General features: G+C 38.8%; 1 protein-coding gene across 1 annotated transcript in view; it reads left to right on the top strand.

Moving 5' to 3' along the window:
- The window catches only part of LOC102158069 (uncharacterized), a 532,572-nt gene extending 510,525 nt beyond the window's left edge, over positions 1 to 22,047 (top strand). Inside the window, exons 6-7 of the mRNA XM_085023887.1 lie at positions 18,531 to 18,603; positions 21,757 to 22,047. Coding sequence (XP_084880013.1) covers positions 18,531 to 18,603; positions 21,757 to 21,905 — 222 coding nt within the window. The 3' untranslated portion in view covers positions 21,906 to 22,047. The remainder of the gene's footprint in view (positions 1 to 18,530; positions 18,604 to 21,756) is intronic.
- Positions 22,048 to 23,999: the final 1,952 nt, after the last annotated feature.

Raw genomic sequence — 23,999 nt, 5'->3', positions numbered from 1 at the left:
TCAGGAGACAAAATTTTAATTAACAAGGAAATGCTTTCAAACTAAAAGTAAAAATTGCTAAAACAAATCAAATTCAAAATGTTATCCAGGAGTTCCCGTCGTGGCGCAGTGGTTAATGAATCCGACTAGGAACCATGAGGTTGTGGGTTCAATCCCTGCCCTTGCTCAGTGGGTTAACGATCTGGCGTTGCCGTGAGCTGTGGTGTAGGTTGCAGATGCGGCTTGGATCCCATGTTGCTGTGGCTCTAGCATAGGCCGGTGGCTACACCTCCGATTGGACCCCTAGTCTGGGAACCTCCATATGCCGCAGGAGCGGCCCAAGAAATGGCAAAAAGACAAAAAAAAAAAAAAAAAAAAAAAAAAAGACAAAATGTTATCCATTTTATCCATTCATGATAAAAAAATATTAGCTGACTACTTATGAGGTATGAAGATTTGCTGTATTCTCATTTTTTTCAGTCATTGCTTCATTTATTTAAATATTACAAACAGTTGGCCTTAATTTTTCAAGGAAACATTTCTAAAATTATCTTCATTCTCATTTTCATGGAAATTACATATGAAATAGCCAAGTATGGGTGTGTATGAGTAAGGGCTTTAGAGGGCAGTAGGTCAATGTAACGTCTGTTCTCTCTCTCTAGGTGTAAGCACCCTGTGGGTGGGTTGTCCGTCTAATGGTATCATACTTTGGCTCGACCTGCAACCTCAAACAAACTATGAGCCAATACTGAAGTCACATTTTCTTACATTCCTTTACAGTTTTCTCTCATGCTTATTCTTCCTATTCTGGGCACTTCAAATCCTTCTTCAGAAATATTACTGACTGTCTAGAAATTGGTCATAGCCATTTCATGCAATTTCATCATGGGAACACCTGCTATTTGAGATCGTGAAGTTTACATGTGGGGTTCCATGGCTCCATCTTTAGCCCTCTGATTCCTCAGACATTTAATGGCAAGCTATAACCCTGCAGCCTCTTACAACTTATCACCATCTATATGTCACACCATGTTCTGAATGATACCTCATTTATTCCATCGTTCATCAAGTGTTCATTAGATGCCTGACATCACAAAAATTATTGGAGTTATATGTAGAAATAAGGCACAATCCCCTGCCTGCCTTTCCAGCCCTGTCTCTTCTCATTCCTTAGGTCACACTTTATGCTCTAATAAAACCACATTGCTCAGGCTGCTCACCTCTGCACCTATCCTCATCTTTCAAGGTTAAGCTCAAGTCCCATTCCAGCATCCTTTTCTCATGTCTTTTTTTTTTAATTATTCCTTCCTGCCAGAGGTTGACTAATTGCTCCTCTTCTGGGTCTCTTAGTAGCCGAGCAATCATTGTGTTTGCTTCATTGTATTGAAAACATCAGGTTATAAGCCTAGATTATAAGAACAAAATTGCATCATATTCATCTTTATATCACCATCATCTGACTGGTTAGACATAACCGCCACTCTACAAGTGTTCATTGAATGCATGTCAACTATACCGAACTGAGTCCAGTGGCTGAGCGACATACCCAAATAGAGATACAATCTGGCAAAGTAGAAAATATCAACAAGGTAGGCGCAAAGTGCTGCAGAACTAGAATGTAAAGAAGGAAACGAACACATTCTCAGTGCAAGTTTTTAAGCTATTATCTCTCAGCTCCAATTTCACTCTTTTATACTTTCTCTGTGACTCAGTCTGGGACTTCATTTTTATCAAAAGAAAATACTAGGAGATTTGAGAGGCAAGAGGAAGACACAGGGGCTTCCTCCTTTGTGGTCTGCTTGCTGATCTTGACAGTGCTTCTCATAAATGGGGTGTTGCCACAGCAGCAGGAGTTGGTTTCGACTTCCATCATTTTTCAAGACTCTTGAACCACCTTCATCTTGGTCATTCATAAAAGACATCAGCAGCCAGGGAAGCCTCCATACTTAGAGGACTCAAGCTCATCTCCATAAAATTCGACCTCCAAGTTTCTAGCTGCTGATAACCCCGATCTCTTGTCTGTTTCTCCAGCCTTTGTGTGATGGCTGTTTCCTGCAGATATTATTTCTTGGTAACCCATGTGCTGTGTTTTCATTTTAGCCTAACACCTCTGTAACTAGCTCTTTCTGTTACATCCTCCTTATGAAATACTTTGGTTGGGTGTTTTTTTGTTTTGTTTTAATCCACTGGCCTCTGAGACTAATATAATTTGCCTAGATATATTCTTCCTACAGAAAATATGTTATTGGAGCTGATTTTTAAAGAAAATATAAGAAATCTAGAGAAAAATTTATGGACCTGAAAAACCAAAAATGAGCTACACTAACCCATATTAATCAAGTTACTGATGACTCAGAGCGATCTATTTCCAACTGGAGTTTTGTAAGATTTCATTTGAATAGGGGCCTAAAAAAATAAATAAATAAAGTTTCAGAAATAATGCCCTCATCCAAAGATATAAACCTGGAGTGGCTCAGTGGTTAACGAATCTGACTAGGAACCGTGGGGTTGCAGGTTGGATCCCTGGCTTTGCTTCAGTGGGTTAAGGATCCGGTATTGCTGTGAGCTGTGGTGTAGGTCACAGACACAGCTCTGATCTGGCATTGCTGTGGCTCTGGCGTAGGCCAGCGGCTACAGCTCCGATTAGACCCCTAGCCTGGGAACCTCCATATGCCGCAGCTGCAGCCCTAAGAAGACAAAACAAAACAAAAACAGAAAACAAAGATATAAACCTGAGTGGAAACATGTCAGTGACAATTATATTCAGCTTTTTTGAAGATGAAATCTTATGTGTTTCATGTATATGATCCACTTTGATCTTTTCTGTAGTACTGTAAAGTGACCTGTGTAGCTATTTTAAATAGGTTTTTCAAAGTAATATAGTTTGTAAGAGACAGATTCCAGTGTATTATAAAATCCAGTGTATTGTTCACTCCACGGCGTGGCCCTTAATTGCAGAAGCTGCTTGGAGATAGTTTGTAAGCCTTGTTAGAGCATAGCACGTTCCCAGGCGGCCTTCTAAACATTGGTGTCACATTCTTTCCTTAGTAGTAACTAGTACTCAGTTGATACTATTTCAGAAGCTCTTTGCTAAGTGTTTCTCAGGTTATTTCTTTCAGTTCTCACAGCTATTATTATCTCCACTTTAGAAATGAGAAAACTGAGCTTAGAGGAGTTGAGGAATTATCACCTAGCTGGGAAGGGAACAAAGGCAGGATTTAATGGCAGCATTCTGAATCCAGATCTCACGTGCTTAATCACTACACTCTAATATCCCCTATAACGAGGTGTTTTTAAACAATATTGTTGGGAAGTGTATTAAAAATGAATTAATATACTTATTTGCATATCACTGTACATTTGAAGGAAAAAAATTTGTTGAGATAGAATTTTTTTTTTTTTGGTCTTTTTGCTATTTCTTGGGCCGCTCCCGCGGCATATGGAGGTTCCCAAACTAGGGGTCCAATTGGAGTTGCAGCCACTGGCCTACGCCAGAGCCACAGCAACACGGGATCCAAGCCACGTCTGCAACCTACACCACAGCTCACGGCAACGCCAGATCCTTAACCCACTGAGCAAGGGCAGGGATCGAACCCGCAACCTCATGGTTCCTAGTCGGATTCGTTAACCACTGTGCCACGACGGGAACTCCAGAATGTTTTAAAGTTGGAAAAAACACCTGAATTCTAACACTAAACTGAAATGGCTTCATTTTTACTGAGGTGTTAGCAAAACCTAACAACACTGGAAAATCAAAATTACCTATATATTAATTACAGAAGTGAATATATAAACATTCATAATTATTCTGAATATTTTTCTTTTGTGAATTTAAAATGTAATACCATGTAAAAAGTTAATTCTGTTGAAAAGCTTGCTATTCATTTTCAAGACTTTGACTTTATTATACATTCATATACTAGAGTCTCTACCACCTTCATATTCTGATTTTCCCCATTTATAGATACTAATGAAAGGCAAAAGCCACTTCACTTTCTCTCACATGATCTGTCCATAATATTTCAATACCTAAAGCACGAACATCAATTACTTTTTAAAAGCTACTCAATTGTCAACTGAACTGACAAATAAATGCAAGATAAAATATGAGTCACTGCTTTTGTAGTCTCAATTGATTTTTTAAAAATACTAATAAAGAAAACCTTTGTAGAAAATTTCTTTTTGAAATACAAATGAATGCCTAGTAATTTCATCAAATAACAATGTAAGTCACAAAAATGTTTTTGATAAAGGTTTTTTTCATAGTCACAATGGAAATTGTCATATTCAGAAGACGTCGATATGAAAGACTTTAAAAATAGGTCTGATAGGGGCCTGAGAATAAAATGTGTTCATTTTTTCTGTCCAGTATGTTGACGTTTAGATCAAACCATGTCAAGTGCTCCCAGCTACCTTTTGTTCTTCTAAGCCCCATGGCAGTGCAGCTCCTCCGTCTACTGGGGTTGGCCCCACAAACCAGCAGGTTTTAGAAACTGTCATCACTGTTCCTGATCTGGAGGCTCAAGCTTAAGCAGCTAAAGCAGGCAGTTCCTTCCAAAACTCCTACAGGGCGGCTGGGCTGTCTTGGATTCTTTTGCCCAAGTCTCTGGGATGTCTTGTTTTGTCTTTTCCCCAGGGCTATAGGAGAAGACCTGCCACAGCCTCCAGTTAGTTCTCTGGCTTCATTTTCTGCATGCTGAGTCTTTCTTCTTCTTTGCTTAGTCTTACATCTGGACAGAATTTCTATCCTGACATCCCAGAGCATCTGACACACATAGAATCTGTATTCAGCAACAGCAAAGCGATATTTTTACCAACTCCCAGTCACTTCTCTGCAGATCACTTTGGCCTCTCAGTCCCCCAAATTCAGTTTTAAACATGCTATGATCACACAATGAAATCTGAACATTTATAAGATTAAATATAAATGCAAAAGCATATATAAATACAGGTTTTAAAACATCATTGTTTTATAAATGAAATTGTATTTTTGTCTGCAGACCTTTTTTACCTATAGACATGGAAATACTTTGAAAAACCCCACCAAGTGCACATGGATGGCTGACATTCATTACTTGTACTAGCTACATAATATCCCACAGTATGAGTATTTCATAATTTATTCACCCAGTCAACTCTAGCTATGCATTCAGATCTTTTCCAGTTTCAGCCATTATACATACACACTGCTATAATAAAAGTTGTTATAGGAGTTCCCGTCGTGGCGCAGTGGTTAACGAATCCGACTAGGAACCATGAGGTTGCGGGTTCGATCCCTGCCCTAGCTCAGTGGGTTAAGGATCCGGCGTTGCTGTGAGCTGTGGTGTAGGTTGCAGACACGGCTCGGATCCCGTGTTGCTGTGGCTCTGGCGTAGGCCGGTGGCTACAGCTCCGATTGGACCCCTAGCCTGGGAACCTCCATATGCCGCGGGAGCGGCCCAAGAAACAGCAAAAAGACAAAAAAAAAAAAAAAAAAAAAAAAAGTTGTTATAGACTGGTCCTCTTACTTTTAAGGAATAGAAGTCAGTTTTTAAATTTGTTAGATATTTTAATAGATATGGTTTATGTCTTAGTATATATGATGAGATTGGCTTTCCCAAAGCGGGGCAATAATTGATCTCTCCACTGATATTCAGGAGGATAGTTTCTGCCTGCATCCACAACAGCAATAGGTCTGATTCGTGTCCCATCTTCTCCTGGGAAGAGCAGAGTGGTAAAGAAAGGTACCTGCATATCTTACTATTCCTCAGCCCACACATTGTGGCTAAAGGTACCTGGCACCTCCATTTCCAGAAGGTTTATCAAGTGGAAATTTGGCTACCTGTCTCACTTTTCCCTCAACTCCTGAAGACATATGCTTTCTTAGGTATAAGTCAGGTACTGTTGGGCCATTTTTTCAGTGTCGCCAGGTTTCCTGTCTAATTTTTTGTTGTCCGCCCCTCCATTTTCTGTCCTTGAAGGCTTATACCTTTAAAAAAATTCTTTTACTCTGATTTTCTTGGAGTTTCAGGGAGGAGCAGAGTAAAAGAGTGTGTTTCTCCTGTGGGCTTTTTCACTGATTGCTATTTAGGCAGCTTTCAGATTGTATTGTCTACTCTAGTTGTTGCCTTTTTTTTTTTTTTAATCTTTTTGGTTTTCTTTGCCATTCTCTTACAAACATTGATCATTTATATTTTGCCAGGAATTATTAACTTCCTGCAGTTTTCCAAATGTGTAAACACAGAGCTTCTGAAACATTCTTTTGTAATTATTTTAGTCTCCTTTGTATTTCTGGTTATGATTCCTCTCTCATTCTTTTTATTTTTTTATTTATTTTTTATTTTTTGGCCTTTTAGGGCCACACCTGTGGCATATGGAAGTTCCCAGGCTAGGGGTAAAATCAGAGCTACAACTGCCAAATCAGAGATGTAGCCACCAGCCTACACCATAGCCACAGCAACGCCAGATCCAAGGTGTATCTGCGACCTACACCACAGCTCACAGCAACATCTTAACACTGAGAAAGGCCAGGGAGCGAGCCCACATCTTCATGGTTACTAGTAGCATTCATTACTGCTGAGCCACAATGAAGACTCCCCTCTCTCATTCTTAAAATTGTATATTTGGTTCTTTTCTCTTTTACCATTCTGATGAGGAGTGTAATCTGTTTTCCTTAGACTTTTACAAAAGTAGCCTTTGTATTTCCTTTGACTTTATCCTATTGTTTTGCTTTTCACTATTTCAGATTTTATTATATAATTTCTTAATATTTACTATTTTTTATTATGTATCCAATTTCTTTTTTTTTTTTTTTTTGTCATTTTTTGCTATTTCTTGGGCCACTCCCACGGCATATGGAGGTTCCCAGGCTAGGAGTCCAATCGGAGCTGCAGCCACCGGCCTACACCAGAGCCACAGCAACGCGGGATCCGAGCCGTGTCTGCAACCTACACCACAGCTCCCAGCAACGCCGGATCCTTAACCCACTGAGCAAGGGCAGGGATCGAACCCGCAACCTCATGGTTCCTAATCGGATTCGTTAACCACTGCGCCACGACGGGAACTCCTGTATCCAATTTCTTAATAGGTATGTTTAATTATTTTGTTTTGTTCTGTTGTTCATCTCTCTTCCTAATGATGAAGGTAAGCAACGCCCAGCACTTCCAGATGATTACAGAGTTCCCCAGGTCTGTGGGCTTTGGGGTGATGTCTTCTTCTATTATTGTCTTAGTTTGAAAGGTTTTGGCATATGTATCAAAGACTGAGTGGCTTAAACAACAAACATTGATTCTCATGGTTCTGGGTGCTGGGAAGTATAAGATCAAGGTGTCTGGTGAGGGAGCTCTTCCAGCTTTGCAGAAGGCTGTCTACACATTGTATTCTCACCTCGTGGAGAGCAGACAGAGAGCAAGCAAGCTCTTTCATGTCTCTTCTTATAAGCGTACAAATCCCATTTATGAAGGTTCCACCTCCATGACCTAATCACCTCCCAAAGGTCTTACCATCACATTGGGGCTTAGAATTTCAACATGTAAATTTTGGAGAAATGCAAATATTCAATCCATAGTGACTGTTTTTCTAGATAGTTTGCTTTTTTCCTTTTAAATTTCTTCTATCAAAATGTGGTGAAGTATATTTCTAATTCCTAAGCAGTTATGATTTTTGGATTGTTTTGTGTGTTCGTGTCTAGTTTTATCTATTCAGTCAAAGATACTTACTGCGCAGCTACTCTATGCCCAGAAAGATTTGTGATGCCTGAAATACATCAGTGAACACTACGCAATCCCACTATTGTTTATCCTATAATCATTTTGAAATCTCCCATGCCTTGTTTCTGGGTTGATTCCAAAAGTTGAAGAATAATAAATAATATTTATGTACTATGGCTATTTAAATGTGACTCACCTCAAGGCAAGTTAGTATGCTGAAACCATCAAAATTCCATAAAAGAAGATGCTCCAGACCAAAAGCATTTTCTTTCCTTCTACACATTGTTACTATTCAAATACTTCACCACATTTTACTTTTCCTCCTATCTGTAGCATAAATATCTTATAAAGTTTTACATTTCTCTCCTGTGTTTCTCCTTACTGGGAGAAGAAATATGCCTTACTGTTCATATCACCTATACCTAAAGTTTTAAGTATGCTGTAGGTCTCTTGCCAACTACTTCATTGCTTTTCCTAATCACATTTGATTCAATGTGATTAATGAACATTAAATGAATATTCAGTAATTATTTAATGTAACTGGACTGGTACTCTTGTAAAACTGCCATCCCTGAGATCCTTTTCACTGGATTCTTGGGTCAGCTTCATCATTTCCTTTGGTACATAATTTCCTTTTCTCCCTCCTTTTGTTCAGAGTAATCCCCAAGTAAGTAATCAATCTTTCATTCCAGGAAAGACACAATTTGTCCACCTATTTTATTAACACTTTGGGTATGGAATTCAAGATTAGAAATAATTTTAATTAGAAGTTTGGAGGATTTGCTTTTTCTGCATTCTAAAATTTAATTTGGCTGATAAGGTATCAGATGCCAGTCTAAATCACATTCTGATATGGTGGACATTTTTTTTTCCTCTCTGTTGTTAGCTTTTAAGATCATTTCTGCATCCTTGATGTTTTGAAATTTCATGATGATATTTCTATCTCTGGATCTGTCTTCATGTATTCTGCTCAGAGTGAACATCCTAATTTGAAGATCCACATCTCTTTTCAACCCTTAGAACTTACTTCCCTTGTCTCTGAAAATTCCTCCCCCTCTAATTTTCTGGCTTTCTCATTCTGGAACTCTTAGAGGATTTAGAACCATCCACAGTTATTGTCTATGTCCAATTACTTCTCTCCAACTTTCCATTCCCTGACTGCTTTCTCTATCTTAAGGAATAATGCCTTGAAAGTGATTTTTAATTATTCAGTGACATGATCAATTTCCAAGCACCTTTTTCTCTGATTTATCTATTTTGAAGATTTTTTTCGATAAACTATTTTCTTAACTATTTCTCAAGTTAACCAGAGTAATTGTTTTGTTTTTCTTTTCATATTCTTTCTTATTTTGTTCTGGATTATCTAGATGGTTTCTTGAGTGATTTGCTTTGTTTGTCTTCTCTTTTAAGCTATAGTATTACTTCATTCACTTCAGGTGAATGTATTTTTTTAATGAAAGACTTGGTTTTTTTGAGGTATAATTGACACATAATATTAGTTTCATATGTAGAGCATAAGAACTCAGTATGTATATATAAAGCAAAACTCAGTTGGCTTTTCTAAATAGCTGATGTGGATTATGTTTGTAGGCTTGTTCTTTTCTCTTAGGTCCCTGTGTTGACGGTCCCTAAGACCACACTCAGGTTTGGTGATTCAATAGAGATAGTCACAGAATCAGCTACAGCAATACTCACAGTTACAGTTTATTACAGTGAAGGGATGCAAAGCAAAAATCAGAAAAAAGAAAAGGCAAATGGGGAGAAGTCTAGAGGAAACCAGGTGCAAACTTCCAAAAGTTCTCCAGAGACTCACAGGACACACTAAATTTTTGCAGAAATGAACTGGAGCAACATTCTCAAAGTATTGTCTCTCGGGGAAGCTCAAGAGAGACTTAGCACCCAATATTTTTATTGGAAGATAATCACATAGAATATTTTGCCCAGCTTGTTCCATAATTCTAAACTCTCAGAGAAAACACACACACAGATGTTTAGTATAAACTATATTGTTTATAAAGTCTAGGCACAACGAACCACCCTCATCAGGTAACTGTTGACTAAGAATGTCTGAGAGCCAACCTTCCAGATACCAGGCAAGGGCCATCCTTCCAATCAGGTCTTCTTAAGCTAATAGTCCCAGGCCTTCCAAGTTAACTCTTTACTACACATTCACTCTGATGAAGATGATGTCTAATTCAGAGCTCTGTGTTTGCAAGCTGGACTACTAATATTCACAGTATGATGTGTAGGTTGGGATCTGGCTTCCAGATCAGGAAAAGTGGATATGCATGCAAGAAAAGGGAGCAGGGTACAATACCTTAAAGCACTGGCATTCACTCTAGCACACACATTTCTCTCTCTCAGTCCTTTAGATCTTTGGGGAACCCTACATCAGACCCACATCTCTCATGAGGACTTTGCACTTTCAAACTTCCTTGTCTGTCTGTGAACTTTTTGTCTCTGCCTGGATTCCACAACCCTCCCTTCTCCACTTAGAAAAGTTCCTCATGTTTTAATAACTAGCTGATACCTCTACTAAACTTTCTCCATTGCCTCCAGATAGAACTATTTCTTAAAACATTCAACAAAATTGTATTGAATTCCAGGTAATGCACTAAGGGATGAGAATATCAGCAAAGTTGCTACACCCACAGAAGTTAGAAGTACTATTATTTTATTACTAATATCACATGTTTACATCATGCTGTAAACCCATGTCTTTCTCAGTAAAAAATCATTTACTTTTATGTCTATGCTAGCACAAAGCATAGACATAAAACATTTTTTATCAAAGGTAAGTACAGGCTAATAGAGGTCAATAAGCACCTTGGGACATTTAGAATATTCCAATCTAGTATATATTTGGTTATGTGTGTTAACTCTGAAACTGAAAAATAAGAGAGAATGAGACACGAAAAGAATATGAATAGAGTGGATAGCAGTGTTTCCACATCTGGGTATATATTATATTAACTCAAAAACCTAAGAGAAGATGAAAATTCTGACAGCACTCATAAAAACCTTTTCCTAGCTGTAACATCAAAACACATCCCAATTCTACTTTCATTTTCTGGGATGAAATGTTTCTAATGTTTTATCTTTAAATGAAAGACATCTTTGTAAGTGACAATCCAAACCAAATTGGTTTTGTATAAGATTGCAATTACCGTTTCTTTGTTGTTTCCACTATAATTCTGATAATACTTCAAGGAAAAATCAGAATCGAAAAACCTGAAAACCTGAAACTACTTGTATATGTCTCTTTGGTGAACATACTGAGCAGAAAATTTAGAGAAACTCAAATTTCTCTCAAGAGAGGGAAATTTGGGAACACTTGTTAATTTTATTTAAATATTAGTTGATCTGACTTTTACATTTATTTTATTTTAGACTTTATTTGAGACTTTTACTTTAATGTTAGTTTTGTCTGAGGACTTATTCAAATTTGCCTTAAAATTGCTTAGCACATTTTATTAACGTATCCAAAATAATCAGCTTGTTTCTGCTTTTACAGAAGCAGAGATACAGATATAAGATAGTTTTTTTTCCTTTTATGAAACTAAAATACTTGCTATTCTACTGATTCTAATATTAAATGCTACATAATTTCAGCAGAGAGATTAGTTATCCTCATATGCATATCTGTTTGCAAATTGTAAACCTTTTAAAACTACTCTCTCTTAACTCACAGGTTGCTCTTTCTCAGTCCCTTTTGCTGGTTCCCCTTCAATCTCCTCAAACTCCCAAACTTGGAGTAATACAGACTCAATGTTCAGATTTCTTCTGTTTTACAGATTTGGTGAGTTCACTCAATTAGAGCTTTAAATGCCATCTATATACTCATGATCCCAATTTTTTACCTCCTGCCTCGACTTTCCTTGAAATTCCAGTCATGACATCTAACTGCCTGCTCAACTTTCCCATCTGGATATCTAGTAGGTCTCCCAAATTTAACACGCAAATATGAGCTGATTCTGCCCTTCCTTGAACCTGCTTTTTACCATTTTTCTCATCTCAGTAAATAGCAATATCATTCTTCTAATTGCTTATGCCAAAAAACTTGGGGTCGTCTTGGCTCCTCATCTCTAGAAAACTGAATTAAAGGAAACTGGCCTTTCTTATAGCAATCTTATTTTTTCTTGGCCGTGAATCTCTGGCCCAGGCGATTGTGGTCTGGGAAGCAGGACCACACAGCCCAAGTCCTAACTTCTAATCAGACGGGAAATCCAGTTGGTTCAACCTGAGGATTTATCCAGAAGTCCATCACTTCCTTAATGCTCTGAGCCACTATCATTTGTTGCCAGGATTGTTATAACAGCCTCCTTACTGGTGTTTCAGCCACTTCCTCTGTCCTCCTAAAGTCTGTTCTTCATAGAACTGTCAGAGTAGCTCTTCAAAAATGTAAGAGAGATTCTTTTGCTCACATGAGTTTCTTGGTGTCTTTCCATCCACCTCAGATGAAAAGCCAAAGGCCTAGGTGATAACTAACTATGAGATCACTTCTCTGATCTATTGAGCACTCTTCTCCTTACTTACGACCATGACCTTGCCAAGAATTAAGCTGCCACAGGGTCTTTGTACGTAGTGTAACTTCCACCTGGAATGCTATTGTCCAATGGTATTGTTTCCTCCCTGCTTTTAGGTCTCTGCTCAAATATTACTTTATAAGAATGACCTTCCCTGGCCATCCTATAAAGCAGTGACTTCCCCAACTCTAATTCCCTCACCCAGCTTCATTTTCCTTCATATGCATATGACCACTTGAAACACTTTATATTTATTCTTTTGTCAGATTCCATCTACTGAAATGTATCTTGCAGAAAGGTAGGGACTTTAAAATCTCTGTTTCATTTGCTGCATAATGCCAGCGCTAAAACTTACATCTGTCAAGTTATAGATACTCAAAAAGTAATTGTTGAAATTGAAATATTTTAAAAGTAAATAACATTGATTTTATTTTCAACATATACTGATATAATGAATGTATTCAGTGATTAAAACTTCAAAACACATATACACTCATTTTCGTACTGGCAAGAAATTATTCTAAGGTTTAGTACTAAATAGTTCACGAATCATAAGTGTCTGCCACACCTAGAGTTTTCTTCTGAACAAAATAACCATGAGCCATTCTTTCTAAACAAAAGTGCCAAGCCTTGGGTCACATGATTTTCTATCTCAGGCTACAACTGATGGGGCCGGGGGGTCTGCTGAAGGTAAGCAGTGAATAAAGGAAAGACAAGGTTGACATTAAGACCTCTTCCTTTGATTTACTTTTCAAGAAACTATGTCTTGATACTAGAAACTGGCAAATCATCTCAAAAAGATCTCTTTTGGAAATTTCTGAAGTTGAGAGTCACATTGAATGATCAACAGGTAACAAACATACATATTTCAAAGAATCCAGAAGAGGAGACTGGTCACAGCCATTGGGGTAGTGAAACTTCTGTTCTCTCCTGGATGGTTTTGGACTCTTGATACAGCTCTCCCTGAGGCTGGATCTACTTTATGTCCTGGAAGCACTGGTACCTCATTGCTGAGATGCTTTCCTTTGCTTAGTCACCTCTCCAGGTACAGTTATGACAGAAATCTTTCCTAAATGTTAACAAGCATTACAAATAGACTATTTAGTGAGCAGATGTGTTAAGGAAAATGCTAGGTTTAATATTAAAATACATTTCTTCACCATCAAATAAGAAGAAGCATAGCACAGGTGTTAAAAGCAAGGGTTTTAGATTCATACTGACTCTGCTGCTTATTAGCTGGGTGATCTTAGGTAGTTATTTAACCTTTATGTTCCTCAATTTCCTCATCTGTAAAATGAAGATATTACCTAGCTCTTAGGGTTGTTGCTAGAATTAAAGAAATTACATGCATGAAGTTCTCAGAGAGGTGCCCGGCACATAGTCTGCATTCCATAAGGACCAGGTACAATGGTATGTTATCCCAGGTAATACCTACATCTCCAGAACAAATGTTCTCTTGTGCCACATTTGTGTGTGAGAAAAATGAAGCTTCATGACAGTGAGCAATATGTCTCTGACGGAGCCAGGATTCCAACCCAAGCTTTCTGCCTTAGAAGCCCACGTGGCTAACCACTCCACAATCCCAAGACGGATTTGGCTGTGGATTTCTTTTTCTTGAGACCTTGCAAAAAACTAGTACTCTTTAGAACACAGACAGTGCTGACTTAAGGTAAATAGAGTTGATGAAACAAATGCCATTGTGACTCCATGGTTCTGGGGGCTTTCCTCAGAACAATTTTAATAGGGTTCATATTTTAGAGTTAACAATTTGGCATGTTTTTGACTCAGTGTATTTCATGGCCATCAAACTGATGAAGCAAGAATTATTAAGTTTCATCTACAGCAAGAACTACTACACTTTCCCATTAAGAGAGCAAATAAATCCCCTTTGTTGTTCGTCAATATTTATTGGGTTTCCTCTTAGTTTCAACTGAAAACAAAACAAGTGCTACCATGGAGATATTTTGACATCTTATCTTTCCTTGGATATAGCCTAAAATGGTATTTCTATGTCTTAAATTTGCCTTCTTCTTCTTCTTCTTTTTTTTTGGTCTTTTTACCATTTCTAGGCCACTCCCGTGGCATATGGAGGTTCCCAGGCTAGGGGTCTAATCAGAGCTGTAGCCCCCGGCCTACACCAGAGCCACAGCAACGCGGGATCCGAGCCACATCTGCAGCCCTCACCACAGCTCACGGCAACGCCAGATCCTTAACCCACTGAGCAAGGCCAGGGACCGAACCTGCAACCTCATGGTTTCCAGTCGGATTCGTTAACCACCACGCCACGATGGGAACTCCTTAAATTTGCTTTCTTATCGAGGAAAAACATCAATGCTCCAACAACTTTCCAAATTTTAATTTGATAAAATTTTTATATTAGCACAATTAGAATTCTAATCTCAGTTATTGGTAATTAAGCAATTCTAAGACCTCTCATAAGTGCACATGAAAACAGATTAAGCAGAGGCAAAAATCCCACACACCTGGTTATTCAGCTCCAGACCTGGAATTCAAAACTTGGGTAGAAATTGCTTCTGATCCAAGACAATACACAAGATGATGATAGCAAAGAAAGTCTTTGAAATAGTTTACTATACTCAATCATTTGTTCTTTAGCTGTCTTTCCATTTTTATTCCTTCAACACAGACGAGCAAAAATGATACTGACTCCTGAGAGACAGCCCATCCCTAAGAGAAGGAGATCACTGCAGTCCTTCCTCTCATTCTGCCCCACCATCCCAGACTGCCTCTGGGGCACAGTCCACACAGAGTCTTTTTCCAATCCGGTACTTCAGCAGCACCTGTAAAGAAGGCAGCAAGACCCAGAACCATATCCTTGAGAACTAACGCTAAACTATTTCATGGCCAAGTTGAGGAGATGGAGAGACTGTGACCTAAAATAAGGAATGAAGAAAGAGATGGATAAGATGACCCATCAAGTGTCGTGCTAATTCAGGTATGCTTTCAAAGGAAAACCTAGCTCAAACTAACAAACAATGAAGGATTTCCTGGCTCTCTTGAGCGGAAATTCAAGAAACACAGAAAGCTTCAGGCACAGTTCTTTTGGGACTCTGGTTCTGTTTCTCAGACATTCTCTCGTCATTGCCTTCTTCCAGGCAGCAGGGTTTCTATAGGATTGTGTCACTTCTATGACAAGCTGGGTATGTGAGAGTATTTAACTTAGCCTAATGTCATTAAGCAAATAGTTACTCTTCCTTGAATCCAATTTCAATTTCAAAAATCACTTTGTGATACCCACACTGGTCTGCTGATATGGACAGAATGCACATTGAATAGTCTTCCATCCCTGTGAAAGTGATGTCTTATGGCAAATCAATACAGTTGCATCTTAGTATGGTTTGGAATGTTCTGTTGCCTTACTGCAGGGACAGAATGTGCTGAACATGCCAAAATGTGTATTTCTGGACAGTCTCCAGGTATATTTGAGGGCAGAATCAATTGAATCTTTTGATGTATTAGATGATGGGGATGGGAAGAAAGAGAGAGCTTTGCATCTAGATTTCTGACTTGGGTACCTAGTTTGATAGTCATGCCATTTGCTGCGATTGGGAACCTGGAGAAAAATAGAGTTGAGCAAAATAATGAAATAGATTTTAAAGTTGACTTGTAAGATACAGAATCTACACTTCTGGGCAGATTACTCATAAGGTAAAAAAACAAAAACACTTATAACCTCTTATTAAGAGCAGAACAATAATCCAAGAAAATGCTGTCATTTTTAACAGAGACCAAATTTTAGTCTTATTTCAGTGTAATAACTAATGCTAATTTTTCTTTTTAAAATATTAAAGCAAGTACATAAATCTTAGTCAGGTTTGACTGCAAGAAATAAAATTCCTTTTCCACAAACTTTCTACAACTTCCCATATTCACTCAGACTTTGTCCCATACTTTCTTATTTCTCATTCTGCAACAATCAATCATCCATACAAAGTAATACAACCAAAAAGATGGGTTTTCTTACCCACTCAAGTTTCAAGTTCCTGGTGAAAACTGTATGATCCATCATGTGCCACATTTTGCAGGTGGGGTGGGGGGGACCTATAACAGCAACTAGGGTGACAGGGAATAAGGATGGGAGCAGGATTTCATTAATTCATTAAATATTCATTAAGTGGATGAATAGGATCATGGCTAGAAGGGAGGATCATGGCTGGTAGGCAGCATCGTGGATGATTATTTTTTACCATCCAGTAATACAAGTTAGCTTGGGGTTAGTTTGTTATAACTACCCATAGTCTATGCCAAGAAAGTTCCCAAATATCCAACAGTAACCTTGCATATGGTCTAATCCATCCTTTTTCTGGATATCACATTTCCCACATTTTCTTAAAACGAATATTTTTGCACTATTCTCGGAAGAAATTTTCAACAATTGTTTAATCAAGCGTTCACATGGTGGGTAGGATGAACACTACTAGTTGTCCGTTTACTATCTTGCCAACCAATCCAGATCTTTTCTGATTGAAAACCTCAAATGTCCAGACTGCAGCTAGTGATACTGACCTAGCTAGTGAGATGTAAGTGGATGGCTGCTCACTGGGGCTTCCAAAAGCACTACGTCTTTTCCTGATTAAAATGTTTTAAAGAGATAGATTAATGGCATTCATGTTTGACCCTTTGTCTTTCCCACTAGAATGCAGACTTAATACTCAGAAGTAAAGTTGCCATTATGAAACAATGAAAACCGTGATCACACTATATTGTCACTGCTACTCTTTTGCAACCCTGTCTAGACTACAAACTCTTCAAGGTTCTTGTCAGTTTTGTTCCCCTTGTATCCCACACACCAAGTATATTGTGTGGCTCATAGTATACACAGAACACATGCTGATGGAGTAAAGGAATGGAAATACATAAACACAGGCAGAGTTTATATCTTTAAAGAACTTATTGCCCTTTTTATTTCAAATATACTGGAAAATCATGTAAAGTAGTAGAAGGAGGACATTTTTTGGTAATGATAGCTGGATCTATACTTCAGTTGTACCGCTTATAACCTTGTGACGTGGGGAAATCTACCTCTCCCTTTTGAGCCCGTGTGTATTAATCAGTATAATGATGAAAAAAATATTGTGTGGGTTATTTGTGAGTACAAAATGGGATGATATATGCAATGTCTACCAGGGTAGACTCAATATTAGTCCTCTTCCTTTCCTAGCATGCAGCTTATCTTCCAGTTAACACAGCTATCTGCTCATGCATTCATGTAAAGGACTCAACTTTATACTAAATTCCACATACTCCTCTATACCCAAGCCCTTTTCATTCCCTCACTTAAAGAGACACAAAATTACTGCAGGCTTTTGTGTGTGTGTGGCTGCCCACACGGCATGTGGAAATTCCCTGGCCAGGGTTAGAACCTGCACCACAGTAGCAACCTGAGCTATTGCGGTAATAATGCTGGATCCTTAACCGTCTGTGCCACAAGGGAACCCACCTACAATTGTTTAAGTACATGGAAAAGAAGAGGGTAAAAAGAAATAATATTTGTTTAAAATTATTCACAAAAAAATTCTTTAAATCTACTATATTTAAATTTATTATGGTTTTAAGCCAAATTTTGTGAATCCAGGTTTTATATATGACCAATGGCTACCAACCAAGTGTTCTGACTGATGGAAATATTCTATATCATTGTTTTGGTTGGGGTTACACAATTGTGTATAATTAAAAAAAAAACTCATCAAGTTGTATATTTATATTTGGTGAAATTTACTTGAATATAAATTATATTTCAGTAAAGTTGATTCAAGTTTTAAAAGCTGTGGTAGCATCTATACGTAGTGAGTAGATTAAGTATTTAAGATCAACCTCTCTATCAGAAAAAAAGAAAACTGAAATAACTATTCAAATATATGAAATGAGTTTTTGTCCTGATGGCATTTGGCAATCCAGAAAAATAGAATTTTAGTTTTTCCAGCTACATAGTAGATAAGAAATTCTGTTCCCCATATAATATGGACGTCTAACAGGAACCCCCATCTCACAGTCCACACTAAATTGTGTTCCCAAAGGGATGCACATTGGGGTGAAAGGAATTACTGAGTGGAATCCTATGTAGCTATTTTCAAGTCTCCTTGAAATCAGCATTTTTTTTTCAGAGTATAGAGGGATTTGGGATATGAATAAGAAGAAAAAAAAAGGATGACTCAAAGAAACATTAAAGATATTTATTTTTTTCAGTCAACAACCATAGAGTCTCTGATAAGGACACTTTCACGTTTACCTGATAAAATATTTAACACCGTCGCTAAGGCTCCAAGTGTTTTCCCCTTTCTGTCTGCTGACTTGAGAGCGTTGGTTTTGTTTCCAGGTTTTGATTCCCAAGATGGACTCAACAGCTCCAGAGATTGTCTCCAGGACTGACAACTTCCCCGTCTTCGGAAGTGAGATAAGCATGGCTGCAGAGAGAAGGGAGACTGCATGGAGGCAGGAGGGAGAGGGCTTGTATGTCTGACCATTGGAAGCTCCCATTTTCTTTATAAAATAGGAGGTAAAGTCACTGCTGAGAGTGAGGAGGGAGCTTATGCAAGCGAGGTTCAGAGTCTTCTCTGAACTCTTGAGTTACATCTGATTTTTGAAATAGTCTCGGCAGGAAGAATGAAAGGTGAATAAAGAAACACAGTAAAAGAAGTGAGCATTGGTGAGGACCCAGTTGAGGGGGGTGACTGAAGGTTCCGAGAAGAGTTTGTCATGTTCAGCATTTCTGTCTCCCAACAGCACTCAGGGGTGAATACTGAGAAAATAAACAGTCGTAATTGTCCACGTTAGGGCATGAAAAGCACATGCAAAAGAGAAACAAAGGGGCAAGAGGGCTGATGACTAGAATGATTGAAGGAAGGGCCAGGAAATCTAAGCTGATTGGGGATAGATTAGAGAGAAATAAGAAGAGCACTAACCTGACAGTCCAGGGAGACACAAGAATGGTGATGAAATAGTTGAAAGACAAGCCAGAATAATAGGTTATTTTCAGGAAGCACAATGCTTAAATTACTGGTTTTGGTGGCAAAAATTAATTCTCTAAGGGGAAAGTTGGGGAGGGATACATTGGGAGTTGGGATTAGCAGATATACACTACTGTCTATAAAACGGATAAACAACAAGGTCCTACTGTATAGCACAGGGAACGATATTCAATAGCTTGTAATGACTTATAATGGAAAAGAAGCAGAAAAGGAGATAAAATATCTCTATATAGTCATCGATGGATAGGTAGATGAATAGATAGAGATCTAAATCACTTTGCTATATACCTGAAACTAACACAACATTGTAAATCAACTACACTAAAATGTTGTTTGCTTTGAAAAAAATTAATCCTTTTAAAGCATGAAAACGTGAATGTATTCTCCTTGAAATTTTAGAGAAACGCCAAAAGGGTTAGATGCATTTGAATAAAAGCCAAAGTCACTGTTGGCTGCCCACATCCTCTCTCCCTCTGTGGAAAGGTGAACCGTGATAACAGTTTGATACCTATGCCAAGTAAAAACATATGTACCCACCGAAGACATATTATTGGTTTGTGTGTATAGATAGCTATATATTTGTTGTTTATACGTAGTCTGCTACTTGCTTTTCTCATTTGATGTTTTACTTAATCATACCTGACTTTGTTGACACATGAAGCTGTTGTTCATTCCTTTAACTAACACACATTACATGAATATATCGCACTTAATCTAGTCATTTCCTTATTGGACATGGATTGGTCAGGGTTCAGTATAAGAAACAAAGAGCTGGAGTTCCCGTCGTGGTGCAGTGGTTAATGAATCCGACTAGGAACCATGAGGTTGCGGGTTTGATCCCTGCCCTTGCTCAGTGGGTTAAGGATCCGGCGTTGCTGTGAGCTGTGGTGTAGGTTGCAGATGCGGCTCGGATCCCACGTTGCTGTGCTCTGGTGTAGGCTGGCAGCTGCAGCTCCGATTCGACCCCTAGCCTGGGAACCTCCATCTGCCACGGGAGCGGCCCAAGAAATGGCAAAAAGACAAAAAAAAAAAAAAAAAAAAAAAAAGAAAGAAAGAGCTGTATGTATATTAAGCAAGCAGAGATACCATATAGGGAATTGGGGCTTATGAAACAATTAGAAAGGCTAAAAAGAGTACGTTCTCAGCAGGCCTTTCACAGGTATCTTCCAAAATGATAGGAGATTGACCAGCTAAGGTAACTCTGAGACCACCTCTGAAGCTGGACCAAAATCAAGATGTCAACAGTGCTTGCCCCACAACCTTCTCTCAACACCCAGGAAGCCAGGGGATGGATCCTGGAATGCTACTCCTGCAGGGACTGTCTCTCAAACCACGGCAACAGCAAAAACCTGTACATTTCCACCACTTTGCTTCCCATAAGCCATTATCGAGTAAAAGCGGGAAGATGGTGTCCACCACACCGCCAACTCCCGCTTTGAACACATCTAAATAATTGATGCATTTTGTACCCAGAGCCCTAGCTGCAATAGTGTCTAGGAATTAAAGCTGTTAGCTTCCTGACTTCAAAGAATAGGAGGGAAATAAAATTTGAGCGAGCTGATCTACAATATACAACTTGAATCTTTACAGTTACAAAAATGCTGTAATGAGCATCCCCATGTGAGTCTCCATATCTTTTTTTTTGGGGGGGGGTCTTTTTTCTTTTTAAATTTTATTGGAGTATGGTTGATTTAGAAGGGTGTGTTAGTGTCAGGTGTACAGCAAAGTAAATCAGTTATACATACACATATATCCATTCCTTTTCAGATTCTTTGCCCATATAGGCTATTACACAACATTAAGCAGATTTCCCTGGGCTATACAATAAGTCCTCATTACCTATTTATTTTATATATAGTAGCAGGTATATGTCAATCTGTCTCCGTATCTTTATCTAGAGAAAATACCTATAATCGGAATTTCTAGGTCAAAAGCTATTATTACATGAGTCAGCACAGCCTGCTATAACAAAATACCACAGATTGCATGACTTAAACAACCAAAACGTATTTTCTCGCAGTTCTGGAAGCCAGAAGTCCAAGATCAAGATGCTGTCAGCGTAGGCTTCTTGTGAGACCTCTGTTCTTGGCCACCTTCTCGTTGTATCCTAACAAGGCCTTTCCTCTGTGCACATGGGGACACAGAGCATGCTCTGGGGTCTCTCTGCCCTATTAAAAGGACCTCAGTCTTACGGGATTAAAGCCCTACCTTTGCGAGCTCATTTAACCTGTATGACTTCCTGATAGGCTGTGTCTCCAAATATTGTCAGGGGGGGAGACCTTCAATGTATGGACTTGGAGGGTAGGGGAGGACTTCTTCAGCCTATAATAAGTAGGTACAATTTTTATTTCTTAATTATTCCCAAATTACTTTCCAAAGATGTTTTATCAGCTTGAATTAAATATATCAAATTCTCAAAGCAACATTTGAAAATTTGGAAAAACTTGGAGATCTTAAGACAATTACATAAGATAAAAACCCTGCAACCTGTTAATCTCTATTTTTTTATCATTGTGTTGAGTGTCTTTTTATATACTTAAAATCCACTTATGGTTTTTTTTTTTTTTCTGACAGAAATGAGTGATCGAGTTGAAATGGTCAAGAAAACCTTCAGAGTTGAAGTTAGGAAACTTAGAGGTCATGAGAATGACTGCAGGATTCTGAATATAAGGCAAGACTGTGAACCTAAAGCCAAACCTGTTCTGCCTTCAGAGGAGCAATAGAGCAATAAGAAGATGGCCTTACCAAGAATGGGAGGGGTGGCGTTCTGGTCGTGGCTCAGTGGTTAGTGAATCCGACTAGGAACCATGAGGTTGCAGGTTCAATCCCTGGCCTTGCTCAGTGGGTTAAGGATCCGGCATTGCCCTGGGCTGTGGTGTAGGTTGCAGATGCGGCTTGGATCTGGTGTTGCTGTGGCTCTGGTGTAGGCTGCAGCTCTGATTAGACCCCTAGCCTGGGAACTTCCATATGCCGCGGGAGCGGCCCTAGAAAAGGCAAAAAAAAAAAAAAAAAAAAAAAAAAAAAGAATGGGAGGGGTGTGTCATATCCAGTGGCATATGCCTCCATGGAGGTTGATATGCAAGTTCACACAGCTAGCAGAGAACTCTCTGGATTTTTATGCAAGACTGTAGGCCAAGATTTCTATCTTCAGGGAGGGTGTGGTCAGATGGTTCACTAGTATTGTCACGATTAAATCGCTCTTTTGATGCTACCATTCAAAAGGGAGACTTTTTAAATTTTTTATCTGAGACTTCTACATATAAAATTTTTCTTATATTTAAAAAACAAAACAGTTCTACCGTGTAAGATCAAACATGTTTGGAGAAATAGTCTCATAATAATAATGGCAATTTTTTCAAAAGGATAAGGTCAAGGTTAAAACTGGTGTTTAATACTTATAAATATTCAACACTGTTGCCTCTGCTCTCAAAGTCTATTAATAATTCACTGCAATTTTCTCTTTTTTGTGAAGATATTAAATGTGGGAGTTTTAATGTAGTTATTTATGTATCCCCTTTTTATATATTTATTTGGCATCGTCATGACTTATAACCCAGGAATTTTAAAGAGGGAAGTTTTTAAATAGGAACTATGTAATTTTCTTGAATGGTATCTAATGTAGATCATTTAAAATATTTCTCCAGGCCAAAGTGTGGCTACTAAGTTCGGATACTAAGGAAATGGCTTGACAAGTTTTCTTCTTCAAATGAAAATACAATTTTAATTAAGAAAAATCAAAGAAACAAAAGTTTACCCTAGGACCATAGTGCATTATAAAAACCCTACTTTCTGGAGTTCCTATCACGGCTCAGCAGTAGAAACCCGACTAGTATCCATGAGGATGCAGGTTTGATCCCTGGCCTTGCTCAGTGGATTAAGGATCCAGTGTTGCTGTGAGCTGTGGTGTAGGTCACAGATGCAACTCAGATCTGGTTTTGCTGTGACGGTGGTGTAGGCCGGCAGTTACAGCTCCACTTAGACGCCTAGCCTGGGAACTTCTATATGCTGTGGGTGTGGTGCTAAAAAGCAAAAAAAAAAAAAAAAAAAAAAAAAATTGTACCTTCCAAACTCTGCATCAGAATGAAAAGGGGTGAAAACTACTCTAGCTCTGAGCAATTTTTCTAGACGTGTTGTTATTTATAGAAAGTAAGCATTAGAGACAACTTCCAGAATGGCTGAGTGAGGAGCTCCACAGACCTGCTTCCCAGAGAAATGACAATTGAGCCCATGCATTGATTCCACCTGTGCCATGCCAGCCACCTAGGTCATGGCCCATTAGGCAAGGAAGGTGATGGCTAGGAAGACAGGGCGATTGACACCCCCGGAGTTTATCATTTCGTCCACCCAGCCGTTAAGCAGCTCCTCTGCAGCTGTGGTCCCGACATTTCACCCTCATTGATGGCTCCAGAGTCTGTGCCCACTAGAGTCTGTGCCCACTGTGAAGAGCTCATCCACATACTCTTCCCTTGGATTCCTTTTCATCAGGTTTCCAACGTTCTTCCTCCCGAATCCTTGACCAGTCCAACCAAACCATTTGCAATGACCCAGGAATTAATATAGACCGATATTTCTGGAACATTCCTCAGTCCAGAGATAGTAGATGACCAAATGTCACACTGAAAGTTCTGATCACTAGGAGGAGTTTCCTTTATCACCGTCCTTCAGGTTGACCCCCGTGGGGCAACAGTAGTGAAACCGCTACATTCTTTGTTTGTTTGTTTGTTTTTCTGCACCCTCAGTATATGGAAGTTCCCAAGCTAGGGGTTGAATAGGAGCTGCAGCTGCCAGCCTATACCTCAGCCCCAGCAACGCCAGAT

Source organism: Sus scrofa, chromosome 4 (assembly GCF_054392235.1).
Source record: "Sus scrofa isolate SSC_HxYL_T2T_F1_AM1 chromosome 4, Sscrofa_HxYL_maternal_Yorkshire_Landrace_v2.0, whole genome shotgun sequence".
In the NCBI taxonomy this organism is placed as follows: Eukaryota; Metazoa; Chordata; class Mammalia; order Artiodactyla; family Suidae; genus Sus; species Sus scrofa.
Note: the sequence above shows the minus strand (reverse complement) of the source record. Positions and strands in the feature narration are given on the sequence as shown.